This window comes from Kogia breviceps, chromosome 11 (genome assembly GCF_026419965.1).
Source record: "Kogia breviceps isolate mKogBre1 chromosome 11, mKogBre1 haplotype 1, whole genome shotgun sequence".
Classification (NCBI taxonomy): Eukaryota; Metazoa; Chordata; class Mammalia; order Artiodactyla; family Physeteridae; genus Kogia; species Kogia breviceps.
In genome coordinates, this window is record NC_081320.1 from 67,951,584 (window position 1) to 67,974,598 (window position 23,015).

General features: G+C 38.5%; 1 protein-coding gene across 1 annotated transcript in view; it reads left to right on the plus strand.

The window, feature by feature from the left end:
- LRPPRC (leucine rich pentatricopeptide repeat containing) overlaps positions 1 to 14,822 on the plus strand; it is a 108,398-nt gene extending 93,576 nt beyond the window's left edge. Inside the window, exons 31-38 of the mRNA XM_059079400.2 lie at positions 230 to 318; positions 4,172 to 4,376; positions 6,648 to 6,787; positions 6,925 to 7,040; positions 9,487 to 9,561; positions 10,800 to 10,884; positions 12,607 to 12,749; positions 14,663 to 14,822. Coding sequence (XP_058935383.1) covers positions 230 to 318; positions 4,172 to 4,376; positions 6,648 to 6,787; positions 6,925 to 7,040; positions 9,487 to 9,561; positions 10,800 to 10,884; positions 12,607 to 12,749; positions 14,663 to 14,719 — 910 coding nt within the window. The 3' untranslated portion in view covers positions 14,720 to 14,822. The remainder of the gene's footprint in view (positions 1 to 229; positions 319 to 4,171; positions 4,377 to 6,647; positions 6,788 to 6,924; positions 7,041 to 9,486; positions 9,562 to 10,799; positions 10,885 to 12,606; positions 12,750 to 14,662) is intronic.
- Positions 14,823 to 23,015: the final 8,193 nt, after the last annotated feature.

The window sequence follows — 23,015 nt, forward strand, 5'->3', positions numbered from 1 at the left end:
TTTCTTTTGTTGCTCATTTCCAACTTTGTCATCTGTCAGAATGCAAAAAAAAATTATCCTTCTATAACCATTGACAGGATAACACAAAAGCTGTCTCCAGGTCGATATTTTGCAGCAATATTTTTAACATACGAACAGTAGTTTTTATAATTTCACCTTGGTGCTCAACCATTTATTATCGTATCAGAAGCATGTCAGTAATTCCTTTCTAAACGTCTGCTTCTTTTAGCGCTGAGACCCACATCAAGGGCTTCACACTGAACGATGCTGCCAACAGCCTCCTCATCATAACGCAAGTTAGGCGGGATTATTTGAAAGGTATGTCACAATGCTTGACCTTTACGTCACATTAATGCCTCTGCAGATTTTTCTTGTAACGCCCTTCGAATACTTGGATAAAGGAGTCCATTTAGCAAATTACCTGCTTATCAAGAGCCTTTTGTGGTAGCTGAGAGACGTAAATTACTGTACATGCATTTATAATACAGCTTGAATATGAATGTACTTGTCATTTGACCACTTAGTCCAGTTTCCATTCCATTTAACACAAGATGGGTTTTCTTAAGATGAATCACAGCTCTTCAGACATGCAAAATTTGTGTTCCAGAAGGAGAGAAAGTACAGGCTTTCAAGTGCGTTAAAATTCACAGCACAAGTCATTTTGCTTTGGAAATTAACATACTTTAGAGCATCTGAAACAATTCCCAGCAGTTGTTTCTTGCATATTGTGTTGGTTGTATGTGAGTTAGCAAATGAGTTAAATTGAGTGTTAAATGTGTGGGATTGTGCACCAAATGATTATAATATTGATTTTTAAAACTTAATCTAATACTTTTTTAATAGTTCATAATACCAACAGCAGTAAGATAACGGTGTTTGTTTGGAGTTTCGAGTTTTTGAATTAAGAGGATAACACCAGAAAAATGTGGAGATGACTTTGGGGAGGGTTGAGATGAGGCCATTTGTTTGGTAGGGGCTGTTTATGGGTTTGCAGAGGGATGGATTTGGATCGGATGGTCTTATGAATGAGCTCCCAAGGGGAAAAATGAATCTCTTATATTTAGATAAGCATCTTTTCACATTTAATTTTACATTTGAATTTTAGGTGATACAATAACACCATGGTTTTACCGATACAACAAAACACACTTAGGAACTCTTTAAGGAAGGTTGAAACAGCTCTTTAACTGGTAAATATGTTGCCTAGTTTCTTCCTCACTCTGTATATACTCCTCACTTTCATGCTTATAAAATAATTTCACATCTCTGAAAGTTGCTGTCTAATTGTGCAGCTTTAATGTTGCCTGTAATGCCTAGAGGTATTGGTCTTTGGACGTCTTCCTAATTGGTTAGGACTGAGTATGCAAGTGATGATTTCTGCCTTTGCAAAATTGCTGCCTCAGTATTCTACAGGCAGGACCAGCCTGTTAGCCTTCAGTCATAATTGAGTGTTGTAAGGCTTGCTATTAAAACTTTAAAAGCTTTCATTTTCTTTGCAATAGAAGAGGCTTTTTGGCAAGTAGATATTTAAAAACAATTTTTTTCTGCTTTTTAAAATTTTATTTTATTTTTTGGCCGCAACACGTGACATGTGGGATCTTAGTTCCCTGACCAGGGATCGAACCCGTGCCCCCTTCAGTGGAAGTGTGGAGTCTTAACCACTGGACCTCCAAGGAAGTCCCTGATAAACAGTTTTAAAACATTGAAAAATTAAACTTGCTCCCATATAAATAAGCTTATTTTTGTAAGTGACATTTTGTAGACATGGAGATCAGAATAAAACACTTTTTTATTTCAAGGGGTTAAGTTTCGAGCTGACTCAGATCAGTGTTTAACTTGACTGCCATCCCACTTGTATATTAGGTACCCTGTGAAGACAAGAAACGATGATATAATTTCACATCTGTTTTCAGCTGTTCACCTGGAGGTTGGTTGAGAGCAGAAGCTATGAACCCACCTCCCAGTGCCTCGCCATGGACTAAACTACTGTGGTCATTGTCAAGGACAGGAATGCTGTTGGCACCGTCCACATCTCCTTATTTTGCTCCATGGCTGGCTAGAGCTCCCAATTAAAAAAAAAAATCCAGGTTGCTTTTTCTCAATTCCATCTACTAAAGCAGGAAGAAAAATAAAACCAGTTCAAATGCTGTTCTGGAATATTAATAGCTGCTACATCACACTTTTGCAACATAGTCAGTATTACTAGTAAATTAGGTGACAGTGTGATAAGGACTCAGGGGGAGGGGTGTGGATGGATACTGCTTTTGGTGTCCCGTAAATCATGAACTGTCCAGAAGGCCAGACCTGTATGAGAATATGATTTCGGTTCCAAGGTCCCATGCTCCCTTTGGATAGACATAAAATGATCTCTTCTCCTCTATCCTCCACTCTTTCACACACACATGTACCCATAGATGCAGGCTCTGGGGTGGTTAGATTCTTGGGTTGATGTCTAACAGTATGACCTTGGGGAAATTATTTAAATTATCTGTGCCTCAGTTTCCCACATATAAATTTGGTACTTACCTCAGAGGGTAGTTGTGAGTGTAACTGCTTAATACTGTGTCTGGCATGTAGTAAGTGCTCAACAAATGTAGTAAAAGCTCAGTAAATGCGAGTTACTATCATCACCATTGTTATCTTATTTTTGTTGCTATTTGATCCACTAGTGTGGGAAGATCCTTCCTGGCTGACAATATTCTTGGCTAATAAAAATATTCCATATTATCTGTGTATGACCACCAGTTAAGATTTTATCAAGTTTATTTTCTATAGATAATATTATTAAAGTAGTATAAATAACATTTTTTGTTTCCTGTATGTTTGTGTGTATTTATAAAATTTTATTGAATATGCCTTTTAAACTGCCTATTTTCCCTTTTCCCCATTTGAGAATCACTGGTTTAGAATGTAGATTTGGAGTAATAATAATTTGTTTATTCAGTAATAAATACTTAAATTCATGATGTCTTTTACTGTATCACTTTTTTTTTTTTTTTTTTTTTGTGGTACGCGGGCCTCTCACTGTTGTGACCTCTCCCGTTGCGGAGCACAGGCTCTGGACGCGTAGGCTCAGCGGCCATGGCTCACGGGCCCAGCCGCTCTGCGGCATGTGGGATCTTCCCAGACCGGGGCATGAACCCGTGTCCCCTGCATTGGCAGGCGGATTCTCAACCACTGCGCCACCAGGGAAGCCCACTGTATCACTTTTAATAGCGTGTTTAATTATTACTGTTTCCCCATTCTGTTAAAGATAGACTGTTATTTGGAAAGCTGCTTTGAGGGTCTTAGTTTTGTGTAGGTTACACTGCTTTAATTTCTATAGAGCCATTGTTTTCTTTGGTAGCAGTGATTGTTGTGCTAAGTATTATATTTTCCCTGCAGTCCACCACTTTATTTAATATAATGATTTTGCTACCCTGGCACTTAAATCAGTAAATCAGAAGGATATTCCATATTTATCCATAATCACATACTTGTAAGTATGATACTTAAAAAAAGAAAGAAAGAAAGAAACTCCTGAGGGGTTTCTCCCTGGGAATCTGATGAGCTTTCTTTTCTCTGAAAAATCAGTGTAAGAAAATATCTGCAAAATATGTAATCGTGTAAAATAAATTTGTTAGTGTATAAGTTGAATGTTCCAGTTTGGCTGCTCTTCTTGTATGATCAGTCCTTTTTGGATTAGAAAGAGACATTGTTTTCAAGAAAGAATTTTGCAGTATTAGAAGATTTTGATAATCATGAATCTTTTGAGTGTAATAATATCTGGGAAAGTATGAATGTGGGTAGAGGTTACATATTTTTGGAAGATCTTTAATTTTTTAAATTTTTCCTTATTTATGTTTCTCTGAAGTTGTCAACTTCTTTGAAATTAGTCACTAAATGTTATCCCTGAATGGAATCCAACATTCTGTCAGTAATATCTGCATTTTCTCTGTGACTTAAAGAAGAAATTTCTCTGGTCTCTGATATCTTACAGTCAAATAAATCTTTATTATTTTTTTTAGGTTTCTCATACAGTATTAATATTTTCTGTAATATAGAATAAATTATTGATAGCTTTTTGTGTATAGTCATTTGGTGCTCGTATTTAAAAGCTAGTTTTCAAAACACATTAAAGTCAGTACAGTTCATATTAAAAAAAGCTCTATCACCTGCTCTTCTATTGTAGATGCTTTGACAACACTAAAAACAGCCTTGGATCTGGAGCAGATACCTTCTAGGGTAGCAGTGACCCGCCTTATTCAGGCATGTGCCTTGAAGGGTGATACAGAAAGCATACAAGACATTCAGAAGTTGGTAAATGGACTCGAAGATGCAATTGGACTTTCTCGTATGGTTTTCATCAATAACATTGCTTTGGCACAAATAAAGAAGTGAGTATTTTTGAACTTTCTTTTTCTGCATTGGATACCGGAAGGAACGTTATCTCAAATCCCACCTTTTGGGCTTCCCTGGTGGTGCAGTGGTTGAGAATCCGCCTGCCGATGCAGGAGACACGGGTTCGTGCCCTGGTCCGGGAAGATCCCACATGCCGCGGAGCAACTAAGCCCGTGAGCCATGGCCGCTGAGCCTGTGTGTCCGGAGCCTGTGCTCCGCAACGGGAGAGGCCACAACAGTGAGAGGCCCGCATACCGCAAAAAAAAAAAAAAAAAAAAAAAATCCCACCTTTTAAAAAACTAGGGTATTAGAAACCATATCAACTACAGAGGAAGTATCGATGCCAGTTGCTGATTATTCTATAGCTATCAGGAAATAATTATATGTTAACAAAATATGTTTTAGCTTTAAGTTAAATCTTAAACAACATTTATCAAAATTTTCAAATTCATTAAACTTGCTTCACGGTTGGTAACTTTTCTCATTCATACATTCCAGACCCTTGTTGAAACACTTGGTTGCAAAAGTGAAAAATAAGTTCATTTGAATGTCAGCAACACTTGAAGGTGACACTCTACCAGAACATAGTGAAACGGAAGGCCCAGCAAGCTTGTTAAAAATACACATTTCTATCTTCCCCACCCTCCTACCCAACCACCCCTGTCAACTTGAACACATCCACACAAATGGAGGCATTTAGAGATGATTCTCGTACCACCATTTCTAGATTCCTTGTTGAGAATCACTACTGTAGAAGTAAATAAGAACTTGATTTTTATTAACCTTACTAGCAAAGTTAAAGATTCATGGGGGTAATTATGGAATTGACATTTTTCATGCTTTTAGAAAAAGATGTTCTTTAGCAGTTAATCCTACATACATTTAATGGGTTGTGATATGAAAATGTCATGTTGGTTTTTACAGGGGTTTTTGTTCCTCTTTCTTTGGGCAGAGAAGAGGTTTTGTTTTGTTTTTCACCCTTTTAAAACTATTTCCCCAAATAGAACTTTAAACTTTTCCTTTAATAAGAAAATGTGATTATTTTAAGTTAGAAGATCCAGAAAATTATCCAGGCAGGTCTTTGTTGCTGCACACGGGCTTTCCCTAGTGTGGCGAGCAGGGGCTACTCTTAGTTGCGGTGCACAGGCTTCTCATTGCGGTGGCTTCTCGTTGCGGAGCATGGGCTCTAGGCGCATGGGCTTCAGTAGTTGTGGCTCACAGGCTCTGGAGCACAGGCTTAGTAGTTGTGGCGAACTGGCTTAGTTGCTCGGCGGCATGTGGGATCTTCCTGGCCCAGGGCTCAAACCCGTGTCCCCTGCATTGGCAGGCAGATTATTAACCAGTGCGCCACCAGGAAGCCCCTGGATGAAATTTTAAATGTTACCATATAAACAGAGTTTTATATGAGGCCGAGAATATGTTTTTATTCACTATTAAATAATTCTCTAACTAAAACCCATAAGAAAAATTTATTGTAATGGTGTACTCATTTTTAGAGAATTCTTGTTTTAGGTAATAATTCCAACATAAAATTGATTATTTGGATTTTGAGTGCCATATCATAACTGTAAAGTATCAATTAAAGAGCATCTTAACCAAAAAGATAGTCATAAAGATAATTTTTATCATAACTTGTTACATAAGGCCATGTAATTAATTTTTTTAAATAAAAAGTGAGAAGATACTTTTTTCTGAGAATTTTAGTATAAATTGAATATTTTTCAAATGTTATATATTACCTGACAAAAACAAATTATAGTGACTGTGGGTTGAGAGATGTGAAAATATACCTTTTGAAGACATCATCAGCATTTTTAAGAATCCTGAGATGTAATACATTATCTTTACTTCATGCAGTAGTGACGAGTTGCAGATTATAATGCCAGAGTTATATAGCATTTAAACAAGTTTTCATTTTACATCCAAACAGCTGCAGAATCAAATCTTTGAGATATAATAATTTTTTAAGTTACCGTCTTTAATTCTTCTCTATATAGTTGTTTGATGTTATCTCTAGAGCAGTTTTTTAAAATAAGCAGCTGCTTCAGTTACTGTAGCGTGAAGCACCCAGTGATTGCTTTTGCCACCTAAATGTGATTGGGTTCAACTTGCATAGTGTTTTTTATCTGGTTAATTGTAAATATATTTCCTTTTTTTCCTAAAGTGCTTGCATGTATATGAATCCCAGAGTACTCATACTGAAACTGCCTGCAATATTAATACTAAAGCAAATATTTCCTTATAATTTATTTTACTTTCTTTTACAGCAGTAACATAGATGGTGCAATAGAAAACATTGAAAATATGCTTACTTCAGGGAACCAAACCATGGAACCTCAGTACTTTGGCTTGGCATACTTATTCCGAAAAGTCATAGAGGAGCAGTTGGAACCAGCACTTGAAAAGAGTAAGTTAGCTGTTCTAGCCGAAGAACACAGAAGCACTTTTTCTCTGTAGTGAGTCTGGACTGACTTTCTTTGGTGGATGAGTTAGTTATACCACTGTTTAAATGAAAGATTTTTCTTACCTGTCATTTTTTTGCAGTAAGCATCATGGCGGAGAGATTGGCCAATCAGTTTGCAATTTACAAGCCTGTCACCGATCTTTTCCTTCAGCTTGTGGATTCAGGCAAGGTGGATGATGCCAGAGCTCTCCTACAGGTATGAACCGCCACACATGGAGCAGTGGGGCTTGTGGCTTGTGAGAAGTCAGTTGAGAAATTACTAGACTCAGGTGTGTGGTAGAATACCAAAAATGAAGTGTGGTGCTGCCTGCACATTTAAATTTGAACGTGAATCAAACTTACATGACAGACTGGATTGTAAGTTACAGGTTGCTGGTTTTAAAGATGCCAAATCGGACTAGAAATGTCTTCAGATTTAAGTGGGGGTGGGGCAAGACATGTTTTGCCAAAATGATTTAGAGACAAATGTTTCTGTGCAGATAGGTAATGCAAAACAATTCCTTTGATTTCCTAGCTTAATTTCTCTAACGCTCTGTAAATACTGTGTATCACCATGGCAACACAGTTTGCAAACAAAAAGTAGGAAATGTTTGCTTTTCAAGTTCAGCTTCTCTTGAATACTCAAACATTCTCAGTGCCTTATTCAAGATTTATTAAGAATTTGCTTTCTATTCACTTGTGTGTCACAGACACATTAAATGACAAATGCAGGTCTCTGTGGCCCTCACTCTCTCAGTTAAATTAGCAATCTTCAGGGAAGGAGACAACTGCGTTCATGCGATTTTAACAGCACTAAATATAAAGCTGAGCACCAAGTGCCGAGAGAATGGTGGGTGATCGCAGCTGCCACTGGTAATGTACACAAACAGGCACCGCCGCGGAGCCCCTTCCCAGCAGGTGGCAGTCAAACAGTCACCGTGATCCCGCCAACGGCTGTGTTTGTATAGACTCCCTGTGTCAAATTGAGGCCTGGGACCAATTTCTGGTAGTAAATAGTGTTATATTCACTTAACGTTTTTGCAAGCTGCGACACCTCTTAAGTAGTAGATTGGGAAGGTAAAACTGTACTCATTTGCTGGAGCTCTACTTTTGATCCTTAAAGTTCATCTAATTTGACAGTTAGAATCCAAGTCATTTTTAAAAGGAATTCCTGAGAAATTTCTCTGTGTTAACATTTTTGTAAAAAGTGTAAATTGGCACTGCCTCTAAGGCTTTTTTACTTTTGTTCCTGGAGAGAGAGAAATGCTAGTTAGTTGAGAATTCTCTTGTTTGGTTTGGTATGTTTACCTTAAAAAAAATTTTTTTTAAACAGAAAAGGCAATTTATGATGGGAATTTCAGGAATCTTTTCATTGTTTTATCTTGTTGCCTTTAGTATTAAAAGTTTTATCTTGAAAAGAATAAATTCTAATGCTTTATGTTTGTGTGTACATACCTAAGTGTACCCACTCAGGGTATATGCATGTCTAGCTGGACGTGTGATAGTATTCATTTAGCTTTAACACATTATTGTGATAGCTCTTTAGGAAGTCACACTTGGTATTTCATTTACCAGCTTGTTGATCAAGGCTCTTCTTAGTGAGCAGTCCAGAGTGGGAGACAGTGGGGATGTGGCAGCCGCCTTCAGAGCTGCATGTACCCACAGTAGCCTGTCTAGGGCTCTTGGCGACAGCCGAGCATTGCTGCAACAGCTGTCTTTTCGTTTTTATCCCTTCAGTAGACTGAGGTTTCAGATGATAAACCCTTTACCCATTCTTTACCTGCTTGTCAAACAGTAAAAGATTATTCTTGCTGTAGTGAAGAATACTTTATTCACAGATGTCGAAAGCATCAGTTTATAGTGTAAATGTTCTGTGTGTCCCCAAAAGTTCTTTTTATACTAGTCATTTTAGAATTGACAGTGTTTTAAAGCTTTGAAAGAGCAATGCGCTTTTAGAAAGTTAAGAGAATGACATCTGTGATGAGTGTAAACTAAAATAATGTCTTGCCATATTTGATTTTACTATAGCATCTAAGATGGGATAGACACTTGATTTATCTGGTCTGTCATATAAACTTTTTTTTTTTTTGAGTTTAACTTTTGTCTCTTTCTCAAGCACTGGCTGTCTATCGCAATGAAAGCCTTTTATAAAATAGAGAGATTGAAATCAGTCCTTTTGTATGCATAAGTGTAGGTAATTATACTTTAAAGAGAACTTGCTTTGTACATTTTAATTTTTATAAAGAAACGAGCAGTTATCTCCCTGACACCTTATTAAATGTATAATTAACCTTATGATCCCTAGCTCACTTGTGAATGCTTGGCAGTATAATTGGAGGGGAATAGTGTTTCTTTTTTCCCTCTTTCTTTGCAGTCCTAAACCTCATTCTTTGGTTGTGGAAGCATTGGTTGAATTTTTCTCTTCGCTTTTTAAACAGACCTTATACTTTCAGCGCCAAGGACAACATGCATGAAAGCCTGGCCTAGCTTGTACTTGTTTTCTTTTTTCTTGCCTTAAAAAACATTGGTCGACTGTTAGACCTTCTTATTGGTAATGATACATTACTGTATTATTGTGAACTTTATTAACTAGAAATATTCACCACTTTGGTCTGCTTGTTTATCAAAAACCTTCACTTACCAAATAATATTTCCATTTTTAGAGATGTGGTGCAATTGCTGAACAAACCCCAATTTTCTTGGTGTTCTGTATTAGGAATTCTCGGAAATCCGGAAAGGTATGGTGCTATTGTACTTGCTGACAAATCAATAATGCTATGAGCTAGTCTTGTTCAGAGGTATTGAGTATCATGTAAGAGCTTGTCAGTTCAGGACCTTTTCTGAAAATACTGTAGAGATTGAACACTTGCTGGCCTGTGCTTGTTTACGTCTTTAGATGTTGATGCAGAGTCAGTTCTGGCTCCTTGGTTGTATTGGAAATGCAGAACAACTTCATGCAGTGAATTCTCTATCCTTGTAGTTATGCATTGAGCCCCAAGAAAGGGCCCTTAGAAATGCAAGAAACAAATCCCGTTGCTTGGGTCACTGGGTAAGTTTCACAGTGCAGAAGCACTGCTGAGGGAGACACCTACTACAGAGTGTCTCCCATCAGGTGGCTCAGGTAGAAACCATGAGGTAGATGAACCCGTTAGCTTTAAAACTGGTATGTGCCACGGATTCATGTTCTGTTTGTAGTTACCTTATTTACACTAAAAGGTATGTGTGTATGTGTGAAACAGAACCAAGTCTTATTTTTGTTGTTTAAAAAAAAAGAATAAAAGCATATTTCAAAAAATTTTTTTTAGATTCAGTTTTTCATGGTGAGTGGGCACCAGAAACCCTGTTCTTAATTTATTTGGGCATATTATGAAGTTTTAAACTGAGCACCTATTGTAATGTTTGTTTTATGTTTCCAACTCTGGGAGGTCTAGTTTTCCTTAATTTTCACATACTTCCCCCATACGTACACTTTAAAAAATAATTTACCTAATTGCACTTTTTATCTCTGACTCATGTATTTATTTACAACAAACATCATTTAGAAAATATTTAGTTGTCCTTTTTTTTCCTTTCAAAGAGACTGTATAAAATGGTGTAGTATTTGCAGATAACCTACCACACATCACCTGTATACTTTAAATCATCTCTAGATTACTTATAATACCCAATACAATGTGAATGCTATGTAAATATTTGCTGGTACAAAGCAAATTCAATGTTTGCTTTTTTGGAATTTCTGGATTTATTTATTTATTTATTTTTTGGTCCGTGGTTGGTTGAATCTACAGATTCACAACCCACTGGGTACAGGGGGCCGACTGTACTAAGATATACAGAAGGGAAAATAGTCCATTAAATTGAATAGGCAGTTCTGTTGTACTGTTGTCAGGTTTTTTTGGTATAATGTCCATATATCAGTGTTCTATTTCAGTGTTCTTTTGAGTCATGGTAATGTTACCTATATTTAATTTTCTAGGCACCAACTGTGAAGTCTTTGTTAGAATTGATTCCTGAATTAACTGAAAAGGAAGAAGCATACACTTCCATCATGAAAAGCTATGGTAATAAGTTTAATCTGACTTCATTATTTAAGTGATTTAAATATTTGTAGTATAGTCAACTAAGTCTTCAGCTCAAAGGCAGTAATCCTAAATATCAGATAATTGCTTATGGTACAAAATTTATTTAGCCTTAGGATATGTTTTAAAACTGTATTTAAGAAAAATACAAAATTATTCATATAGTGTTAACATAAAGTATCTCTGAGCATCTTTTGAGGGGCCCTGATTTTGAGTAAGAGCCCAGGTTCCTGGAAGGACTTGGAAGTCCACTTGGGTGTACATATTGGGAACCAATCCAGTCTCTCTAAGATGTTTCGGAAAAACCTGAACGAACTTTTTGGCCAACCCAATACAATGTAAAATGGGTACATATTTGAGACTGCCACTTGACTTGCCTGTTTACTCCTTCAGTGGCCTACCTACTCCTTTGAAATAACAAACACCTTAATTAAAAAGTGAACCCCAAGGTTTTACCTGCAGTCACAACTGAAATTCTAGTCTTTTAAGCAGTTTCCTCCCTGATTGCCAGACAATCACACATGAAAGGGAACCAGTCTAAAGTTTCCTCAGTAATCAAGATAAATGTTAGCATTTGTAAATTATGATCACCTGTCCATCTGATGCCCACTGATTTGCTCACTTGAGGCAATGGGTAAATAATGAGTTGCTTTGTCGATTTTATTGTTGGCAGGACACCAGACTGAGCAATCAGAATTCTCCATTTTTATACCCTTATGAGTGGAACATGATATATTTCAAAATGGTGCTATAATCATAAAGTTTCGTTTGAGGAATTGGCGGATATTAAGTAATAACTAAGATGAAGTAGTGTAAAACAGCATAAAATTACTATTAAATTGTGTAATCCCACTTGGGAATTGGGAGGGAGAAGAGCAGGGAGATCAGGAAGTTTTAGTAAAAGGGAAGATATTAAAATTTTTTTGCAAATCAGCCACAAGTAGAAAGCCAGCTAAAGTTAGCTTCTAGGCTACTTCATCATCCAATTAAGTGAAATATTAGTGTAACTTGTATAGATGTATGTAGATTTTTTAATGTATATTAATATTGTATATAAAATTTTTTTGTCATTGTAGCTAACTGTATTCCTCATTTGCTTATTTTAGGATATGAGAATATATTGAAAGTTTTTTTTAACATCTTTATTGGTATATAATTGCTTTACAATGTTGTTAGTTTCTGCTTTATAACAAAGTGAATCAGTTATATATATACATATGTTCCCATATCTCTTCCCTCTTGCGTCTCCCTCCCTCCCACTCTCCCTTATTGAAAGTCTTTTGGTGTTGTTTAGCTGCTGATCTTGATGTTGATGTAGATATAGACTTCCATGTAATTTATTTTACACACTCCTCACCACAGAAGTCCTTGGATTAGCTTAATTTCAAAGTGTGGTTTTAAGCAGAAGAAGATTGAATGGTGTGTGCTTACTTTATGATTGAAGACTTCAGTTTGTGGTCACTTTAACTAGCATGGGTCTTTAAAATAGCTGTATTTGTCATTTTCCTTCTCTTTCATAGCCGGTGGTGCTGAATGAGAGGTATGGGGAAGGAAGGGCAGAGCTTGTAGATTACGAATGCTGAAGGTAGTTAAGTGTTCCTTTGCTTTGGGATAAAGGGATACAGGAGTCCCTGAATGGCTAAGTGTTTTGGGAAAAGAAGAAGATAGGTTGGCTTTATCTGTGATTAATATCTTTTTCTCTAGTCTTGGACAGTGATGTCGCATCTGCTAAAGAACTATATAAAAATTTGACTGCGAAGGATGTAAAATTGAATAATCTGTTTCTAAAGCGTTATGCAGTTTTGCTGAAGAATGCTGGAGAGTCTGTCCCTTTCACTGAGCCCCCTGTGAGTATTTCTTAATTAAGAGGGAAAAAAAATACCTCTGTGAAGATTTGTGTATGCTTCATAATAATGTGTAAAAAATAAGTTGAATACTTTATTACATGAGGATTAGATCTCTGAAGGATCCTCCAGAGAGGGCTTCAGGAACTGAACAGTCATGCCATGTGTTTGGCTGCAGGAAAACATAGCCCTCTGGGGCTAAGATTTAAAATACAAGGTCAGTCTCAGACCTTCAACTGTAGGTATGAATTTATCAAATGTCCTTGGGGCAGTTTCCTCTTCATTTCAACTTGAAATAGGGTTTAATGGCCTGTATTTCAATAGCTAAACATATTATGTCACTGTTAATTACTTGTTCATTTCCATTTTAAGTAAGTTGGGTTTTCTTTCTTTATCTAGGATTTTTTAAATTGAAATATAATTGACAACATTATATTAGTTACAGCTGTACAACATAATAACTCAATATTTGTATATATAGCAGAATGATCACCACAATAAGCCCAGTTAACATCTGCCACCATACATAGTCACAAAAGACAAATTTTTTTCTTGTGATGAAAACTTTCAAGATCTGCTCTCCCAGCTGTTTTCAAATATGCAATCCAGTATTATTAACCATAGTCACCGTGCTGTACATTGTATCCCCTTGACTTACCCATTTTATAACTGGAAATTTGTGCTGTTTGAACCCCTTTACCCATCTTCCTCCTCCTCAAACCTGCCCCCACTGGCCTCAGGCAACCACTGGTCTGTTCTCTGTATCCATGAGCTCGGTTCTGTTTGTGTTTTTCAGATTGCAGATATAAGTGAAATCATGCAGTGTTTATCTTTTTTTGTCTGACATATTTCACTTAGCATAATACCATCAAGGTCCATCCATGTTGCAGATGACAAGATTTCATTCTTTTTAAGGCTGAATAATATTCCTCTGTGCGTGTGTGTGTGTGTGTGTGTGTGTGTGTGTGTGTGTGTGTGTGAGAGACATTTTCTTTATCCTTCATCCATCGATGGACATTTAGATTGTTTCCATGTCTTGGCTATTGTAAATGCTGCAGTGACCCTGGGGGAGCATATATCTTTTTTGAATTAGTGTTTTCATTTTCTTTGGATGAATACCCAAAAGTGGAATTGCTAGATATATGTTAGTTTTATTTATAATTTTTCGAGGAACCTCCATGCTGTTCTCTGTAGTGGCTGCACCATTTACATTCCCACCAACAGTGCACAAGGACTCCTTTTTCTCCATATCTTTGCTAACATTTGTTATTCCTAGCCTTTTTGATAATAGGTATTCTAACAGGTATGAAGTGATATCTCACTGTGTTTTTTATTTGTATTTCCCTGATTATCAGTGATGTTGAACAACTTTTCGTGTACCTGTTGGCCATCTGTAGTTCTTCTTTGGCCACATGTCTGTTCAGTTCCCCTGTTGCTACTGAGTTTTATAAATTCTTTGTGTATTTTGACTAACCCCTTATCATCTATATATATTTACAAATATTTTCTCCCGCTCAGTAGGTTGCCTAGGAAATTTTGTTTTACTTTGCTTTGTTTAATAAGAGAAATCATGCGTGCAAAATTCCTTTTTATTGTTTCATTGAACTGAAGGTCACTAAAACATGTTTATTTCAAACCCCTAGACCTTCCATACCCAGGTGTAAATACCTGCATGCACTTACCCATGCACACACACAGAAGAGGCTCCTGGTGCCTTAATTCTCAGTTGGGGGCCCTTGAACTGGTGATTTCATGAAACAGAAGAGTGCTGAAGCTTGAGGAGACACGGCAGCTGCTGTGAGCCCAGCAGTCTTTGCTACCAGTTTGTAGTACTTTGTTTTTAAGTTTTGTACCATCACCTCTTGCTGGTAACTTTTATCTGTAACTTCCTTCCCTTTTTTTTTTTTCCTCTACAGGAAAGCTTTGAATTTTATGCAAAGCAGCTAAAGGAGTCAAGGGAAAACCCTTTGTGAAGCAAGCCGGCACTACTTTGTTTTGTGTGTATTTGTGATTCTGTGTCTGAAATGTTACTTTTTAAATGTATTCGAGAGGACAAAATAAACAAATGAAAAGTTACTTTGTTTATGTACTTTTATTTATTTGTAATATATGATAATATTCAACATCTTATTGACAATAACTGTGTATACTAAGTCACTAGACTTCTTTGGGTTTTGCCTACAATGTAAATCTATGGCATTTTCCGTGAGGCTCCTGGTGTAAGAAGCCATAGTTTTTCAGGGTTCTTCTCCCATTTGACTTTTCAGATTCCCGGCTCTGTCTCACTTATCATTTTCATAAAAAGATTGTTCCTTTAGTTAAGACTTGTTTGTCAACATTGTTTATCTGAAAAATTTTGGAGCTGGACAGAATGATGCTTAGTGGGCTTTCTAATGCTTAATATTCTATGAAGGAACAATTCTTTATTAGTGTAAAGCTCTGCATACTTTTCCGGTTTTGTAAAATGTTGGCGCCAGAGGCATCTCAGGAGCCATCAAATCCAGCACTCTTCATTTCCCAGTGAGAAGCTAAGACCCAAAGAGACTTGTTTGGTCAGGGTGCTCCCTCCATGCCTTCCCTTCTGCCACGGAGGCTCCCATAAACCTCTGTTCAAAACTGCATCTGAGTGTGAGTTTGATCATGAAGTTAGAGCAATGCATTTCCTTCGTCTTGGTTTCAGGTCTTCATCAGCACAAGCTACACCCTACACTGAACTTGTTACTTCGTACTGCATATCAGTGAATATGTGAGTAAGTATATGAAGGAGTGAAACCTCTGTTTGTATTCAGTTTTATCAAAGTTATCCTCAAATTGGCCTTCATGCCTGTTAATATCTATACTGTAAATAGTTACTCTAAAAGAATTTAAGATGGGTAGTCAAGACAGTTTACCATCTTAATGTAATGTTAACCTATTTGGGGATTATATTATTTAAAAAGTTGAAAATGGTTTGTTTGAGAGTTATCCCCACTTTGGTGTATCCCTTGTTCTTTTGAAATCGGTGATTAGCTACTGTTTTGGTTTCAGTGAGGTTACTTGGTTCCCACCATTTACGTGAAGGGAGACCTTGCCTTGGGGAGTAAGTAAGCCAGCTTCACACTGTTTATACTGCTAACCTGTGTCTTGTGGGCTCAACCATTCTGCATCTACAGCCTGCAGATGGCGTGAGAGGGAGGGTTGATGGAGGGAAGCCCCAAAATAAATGTTACCGTGGCATCAACCATGCTTCATCTCTGTTGTAGAGTTAGACGTAAGGAATTGGGCTCGGCCAGTGCCAAGTCCCAGCCTAGAGGAATTAGTAAAGCTTTCCTCTGTGTACCCCTCAGGTGCAGGACCTGGACGTGTTGTCTTGACACTACCCGATTTGCCATGAGCGTCACTCCATTAGGGATTCCACTGAAGCAGGCTTTATATTTTGTAGTTATGCCAACCATAAGATAGTTGAGCTTAATTTTATTGGTAGTCATTGAATTAGGTCTCTAAGATGAGGAACGACCTTGGGGCATAATCTGGACTTCCCAGTTATCTTTAGGGAAGCTCAGAGTACAATCTCATTTGCATGAAGTGACTCCAAGCCAGCCTTGTATATGGACTCTGGTAAAGTGTGGGTCTAGTGCAGAGGAAATAGATATAAATCCCTCGATGAGCTTTCTACTGTTTAATAACATTTCTGGCATTCTGAACAGCAGGCTGGACCATTCAATATATTACATACATTAAAGAACTATCAAGTCATGCATCTGTAGCACTGTATTGGCTTCCTGTTTTGAATGTAAATATTTAACATGTAATCATTGTATATTCTAGATGAGCTTACGAATGCTTTCTAAATATCTAATAGCAAAATTGAAATAAGTAGAAATTAAACACAATTATAGCAGCACTCAATGATACCTTTCAGATTCAGATTATAAGCAAACAGCTAATTCTAAAAAGTAAATGTCATAGACTTTGGGAAAGTATATTGTTTTATATGTAATTGTATGTTCGTGTATTTAAACCTTATATAATTTTAATGTGAAATGCTTTGAATAAATTGTATTCCAGTAACCTGTGGGCTTCTTCATTTTTATCTTATTAAATTTTTATATAGCCACTTTAAGCCATTTCAAGGACTTGAGTCTTAAAATTTTTAATTAAGAATTGTGTGGTGGCCTCTGTTGTGGCCGGAATTTCCTTGTTTTAAATGGTGTACAGGTTGTGAATGGGGAACCAGGGAAGTCACTGCTTATCTGCTTTAAGGACAAACAGACATTCAGTCTGAGATCTCTGACGTACAGAGTTGCAAGAATTAGAGTTGGGGGTTTTATCTTGCTTAAGTGTCAGAGGGAGGGAGCATTTTACAGCTGCACGGATGACTGGGCTCCACTCCACCAGGGCTGTCTTCAGCACACTCCCCTCTTTCTCCTGTTCCTTGCTTGTGAATGCTCACTGAGGCCGCTTCAATGTCCCCTCTCCCACCTGGAATATTAATTGTTCTCTCAGGGCCCCCCTGAAGCCACTTGAAAGCACAGCAGGTACCAACCACATAGGTTGTAAACTCCCTGAGGATCAGTTCTTTGTCTCCTGTCTGTGTCCCCAGCTTAGCACATTCATGAATTATCAGTGGTCAGTTCTGTGGGTTCTACCGTGTGTCAGGTGCCCCTCTTACTTGATATTCACGGTGAGGAAACGTAGGGAAGTTAATTTGCCCAGAATCACAGCGATAATATCACATGGCCAGGACTTTGAGAGTCATGTACTTAACTACGAGGTTACCAAAAACCCGATGGAATTCAGCCTAAACTCAGTTAAAAATCCAGTTAATGATCAAATTGTAATCTCTATAAGAATATTTTTTTAAAAACTTTCACATTAATACAAGTGTCCGCAGTCTCTGGACAGCTAGCACTGTATTTTCTTCCAGTTAATCAAATACCCGGTACCTGGCATAATCACTGAGTTTTCAAGTTCCAGTAAATTATTACGTGAGCTTTATATTGCAAATTGTTCTTCCCGGTACAATTTATTACTCCATTCTGTCTGCAGTGTGTGTGCTCTGCACATTTTTTCTCATGTCTGTGAGCAAACAATATTCATTTAATATTTGCCTTTGTGAAAAACCAGTATTTGTAGAGTTTCTGTAAGTGGAAGCAACATTCCTGAAGTATGGTTGAACTAGTAGCTGTAGGGGGTACAAAATCATGGTAATTTATCACTTTGCTGTTGTACATGAGCTTGAGTTTCCAACAGAAACGTATCCTGCTTTCAGGCTTGTGGACTTTACAAAGCCCACATTATGCAGCCTTGGTACAAATAAAATAGCTGCATTAACAAACTCAAAATAGGCACTTGTCTTTTTTTTTTTTTTTTTGCATGAAATAAACATCATCAGGTCTGGGTAGAGCAAAAAACACTTAACCAACTTAAGATCTACCACCTCTGCACATTCATTTGGACAATGGTTGGCTCTCAGGATCCATGTTGCGAGAGTTCACTAGAGAATAGATCTCACCAACCCTGCCCCCTGTGTGCACTTGCTGAGATTCTCTTAATTATTTACTTGTTTTTGTAGTTTCCTCCCCCAAGAACTTGAGCTCTCCCAGTGCTCTGCAGCCCCACCAGTTAGAACAGCCTGGCACTGTTAGGTGCCCAATAAGCATCACTGATTGAATCAATGGCACGTCACCTGTCCCCCTTTCCAAGGCATGTTCTTTCTGAGATGTATGGTTTGTGTGCATTGGGGGGTTTCTTCCTCACAAATGTCTTTATAGGAGATAGAGGTGCCACTTTTTAGCTCAGAGCTAGGATATTGGGGGTTGAGAGCTGAGAATTCTTTCAAACCCTGTGTGCCCACATGTTAGCATTTCCGGATTTGCTGCCAGGAGGAAGAGGGCTCTCAAATGTGGGATGAAATCAGACAACCTCAAGCTGAGTACAAGTACAGTGCAAGAGTGGAATCAACAAAAACAATGCTTCCATTTCATGGACATGGGGCCATAGAGCTTTTTAGAGTTTCGGGGAAAAGGGAACACCTCCAATTTTACGAAAAGACAAGACCACCGCACGAACGATAACTGTGAGGACTATTACATGGAAAGCTGAGAAGTGTTATCCATCCTTTGAATTGGTGTATTAAAATCTTAACCCACCGCTTAAAACATCATTGTTTTAACTGTTAGCTGCTAAGGCCACATGCACAGCTGTTCCCGGGCCGCCACCAGAAAATGGGCTGTGCTCCATTCGCCTGCCTCTGCCCAGGCTGTCTCAGGCAGACCGTGGAATAAAGAGGATATTGCTCTATCCCCTGGCCACTTTAGAAGACCCAATCATTTTATCAAAAACAAATGACAGATGAGATTTGAATTACCTAGTTTAGACTATTTGCAAATAAGGATGCTTTCTTTCAGGCATGAGCATGGGATGTGTTTTCCAAATAAGCACAGATCCACCAGTAAGATGCTTCCTCACTCCTGCATCCTAGCATCCCATTCCCTCGCTCTCTTCCTCGGAGTCTGCTCGGTGCTTCAGATCCATGACTGGACCCAAAGGAGAGTGGCTCAGGGCAGCTGTGCTAAACTCTGCCAAGTGACTAATGGGCGTCTCAGTAGAAACCCCTATAGCCCCAGGTCTGTAGTTAACACTTGGATTGGTGTAGCTTTAAATAGCGCTGCTGCTAGCTGTTTCATCTGGGATCAAAACAAGGCAGTGGAAGAAAAGAAGAAAACGAATGCAAGATCTACTTCTGTGAGCCTGACCAGGGAGATCAGCTTGACCAAGGGCATGATTGTGTCTTAAATAATCTTGATAGGAATGGAAGCCGTTTTAAAAAATTACCTCAGGAGGGGCTTCCCTGGTGGCGCAGTGGTTGAGAGTCCGCCTGCCGATGCAGGGGACACGGGTTCGCGCCCCGGTCCGGGAGGATCCCACATGCCGCGGAGCGGCTGGGCCCGTGAGCCATGGCCGCTGAGCCTGCGCGTCTGGAGCCTGTGCTCCGCAACGGGAGAGGCCACAACGGTGAGAGGCCCGCGTACCGCAAAAAAAAAAAAAAAAAAAAAAAATTACCTCAGGAAATATTTGAGTTAATATAGGTAATTATTTTCTGCTTAATTAAAATTTCCCTGTCAGCACAACTTGAAGTTGGAGGGCTTAAAATGCCAATTTCAAAACCTTTACCTGTTGACCAAGGGCCTGCAAACTACAGCCTCAGGCCAAGTCCAGCATGCCCCCTGTTTTCATAAATAATGTTTCACTGGGGCACAGCCACGCCACCCATACTTCAGAGTTGTCTGTGGCGCCTTCACACTGAGACAGCCAACTTGGGTATTTGCGACAGACTATATGGCCTGCAAAGGAAATATTTACTATTTCACCCTTAATGGGAAAAACTTGCAACCCCTGCTTTTTTTTTTCAATTGAAATATAGTTGATTTACAATATTGTGTTACTTTTTGGTGTACAGCAAAAGTGATTCATTTATATATATATATTTTTTAAAGGTTATTTTCCATTATAGGTTATTACAAGATATTGCATATAGTTTTCTGTGCTATATAGTAAATCCTTGTTGCTTATCTATTTTATGTGTAGTAGTTTGTATCTGCTAATCCCATACTCCTCATTTATAACCCCCCCTACCCTTTGGTAACCATGTTTGTTTTCTATGTCTATGAGTCTGTTTCTGTTTGTATATAGGTTCATTTGTATTATTTTTTAGATTCCACATGTAAGTGATATCATATAATGTTTGTCTTTCTCTGTCTGACTTACTTGACTTAGTATGATATTCTCTAGGTCCATCTGTGCTGCTGCAAATGTTACCAGAGTGGGACCCCCTTCCGAGGCCCGAGAGTGGGCTCTCGTATAACACTAGGAAGTGAACTGTCTGAGGAGACACACGGACTGACAAAGCAAAAGACTTTATTGAGAAGGGCCACCTGGGTGAAGAACAGCAGGGTAAGGAAACCCAGGAGAACTGATCTGCCATGTGACTCGCAGTCTCAGGTTTTATGGTAATGGGGTTAGTTTCTGGGTTGTTTCTAGCCAGTCATCTTCCTTGTGCCCATATGTGGTCTGACTCAGGGTCCTTCCTGGTGGCATGTGCATCTCTCAGCCAAGATGGATGGATTCCATTGTGAGGGTTTCTAGGAATTTGGCAGGACATATTATGGACTGGCATTTCCTCCCTCCTATTGGCCCCTCCTGAATTCTCCTGGTTAGTTTTTGGTGACAGCACCGAGTTCTTTACCAAGATCTCCTGTTGTGAGACAACTCACAGAGCAGTTATTATTGTGCCTGGCCAAGGTGGGTGGTTTCAGTCAACAGTTTCCTAATACAAATGGCAATATTTCATTCTTTTTTATGGCTGAGTAATATTCTGTTTTGTATACATATACACCACATATTCTTAAACCAATCGTCTGTTGATGGGCACTTGGGTTATTTCCATGTCTTGACTATTGTAAATAGTGCTGCTACGAATGTTGGAGTGGATGTATCTTTTCAAATTAGAGTTTTTATCTTTTCTGGGTATATGCCCAGGAGTGAGATTGCTGGATCAAAATAAGCTCTATTTTTAGTTTTTTGAGAAACCTCCATACTGTTTTCCATAGTGGCTGCACCGATTTACATTCCCACCAACAGTGCAGGAGGGTCCCCTTTTCTGCACATCCACTTCAGCATTTATTATTTGTAGACTTTTTGATAATAGCCATCCTGACTGGTGTGAGGTGCTACCTCATTGTAGTTTTGCTATGAATTTTTCTAAAAATTAGCGATGTTGAGCATATTTTCATGTGCCTGTTGATCAAGGGTCTGCAAACTACAGCCTCAGGCCAATCCAGCATGTGCCCTGTTTTCATAAATAATGTCCATTATTTACGAAATAAATAACTATTCTGCCCACTTTTTTGATTGGGTTTTTTGTTGTTGTTGTCGTTGAGTTGTATGAGCTGATTGTATATTTTGGATATTAACACGTCATCAGTTGCATCATTTGCAAATATTCTCTCCCATTCTGTAGGTTGTCTTTTCATTCTATTGATGGTTTCCTTTGTTGTGCAAAAGATTGGGTCCCATTGGTTTATTTTTTCTTTTTATTTCTTTTGCCTTGAGAGACTGATCTAAGAAAATACTGCTATGATTTATGTCCAAGGATGTTTTTCCTATGTTCTCTTCACAACCCCTGTTTGTGGGAATTACACAGAAGCAGATATCTACCCTTCTAATGCAGGGAGGGCTCACTGAACTGTGTGCACGCCTCTAGAACAGTGGTTCTTCTCCTTGGCCTCACATGCCCTGAGGAACATTTTTTTAAAAACAGACCAGTGGAACCAATCTCTGGGGGTGGGTCCACATTGGCATCTGTTAAAGCTCCAAGGTAGAGAACCACTGCTCTAGGGAAAAAAGAGAGGGAGAGAGAGAGAGAGAGAGAGAGGGAGAGAGAAAGAAAGAAAGGAAGAAAAGACTGAATGGTTCTACCACTCATGACGTCACATGATGTACCTTGGTGGCTGTCAACCCTCATTTCACTCTGGAATCACTGGAGAGTTAAAGAAAAAACCCAGTCTTCTTCCTCCTTCTCCATTCTCCATTCAGGCCTAAAGCCACTAGCTGACCACACTGGGGTTGGGAGTGGCTGTGGGGTGTGAGTTGGGGTGGGACAACTGTGGTGGGCCAGAGTAGGGTGAGGAGGACACCTCTGCAAACTTAGGGACAACATGATTTGGGAGTTAGAGCCTTAGCAAGGTGTCCACACAGGGGAAGGCATGCAGTGGAGTTGGGAGATTGGTTACGTATTGGAGGTTAATTAAATGAGTGAAAATATTAAGGCTAGTGGAAGCCAAGTTTCTTACAATTGGAGGAGGGAGTTATAATTGCAAAAAGGGAAAAAAACTAGACTCAACTCTGTGATGGTAGATTGGAATTGGATGTATCAATGTGGGGAAAAAATATGTTCTATATATAAAAATTTGGACAGATGTGTGTGCATGTCTGTACACACATACATACACATGTATACATATAAACATATATATGCATACATATAGTCCCTAGCTTTGTCCACTGAGAGGGTCTGGGAACAGGAATGCCCCAATACCAATGAGCATACGTATCACTCAGATCTTGGCTTCTAAATACAATTTTCCACTGAAAGGAACCAAGATTCTTTAGAGGAATGTCTGCTTCCATGACTAGGGGGTGGGAAAGTACATGATGAGCCTGAAACACTTTGTTGTGAAAGTGTTCAGAGAATGATGGGGAACTGTCAAAGGATGCAGAAGCCAGCTT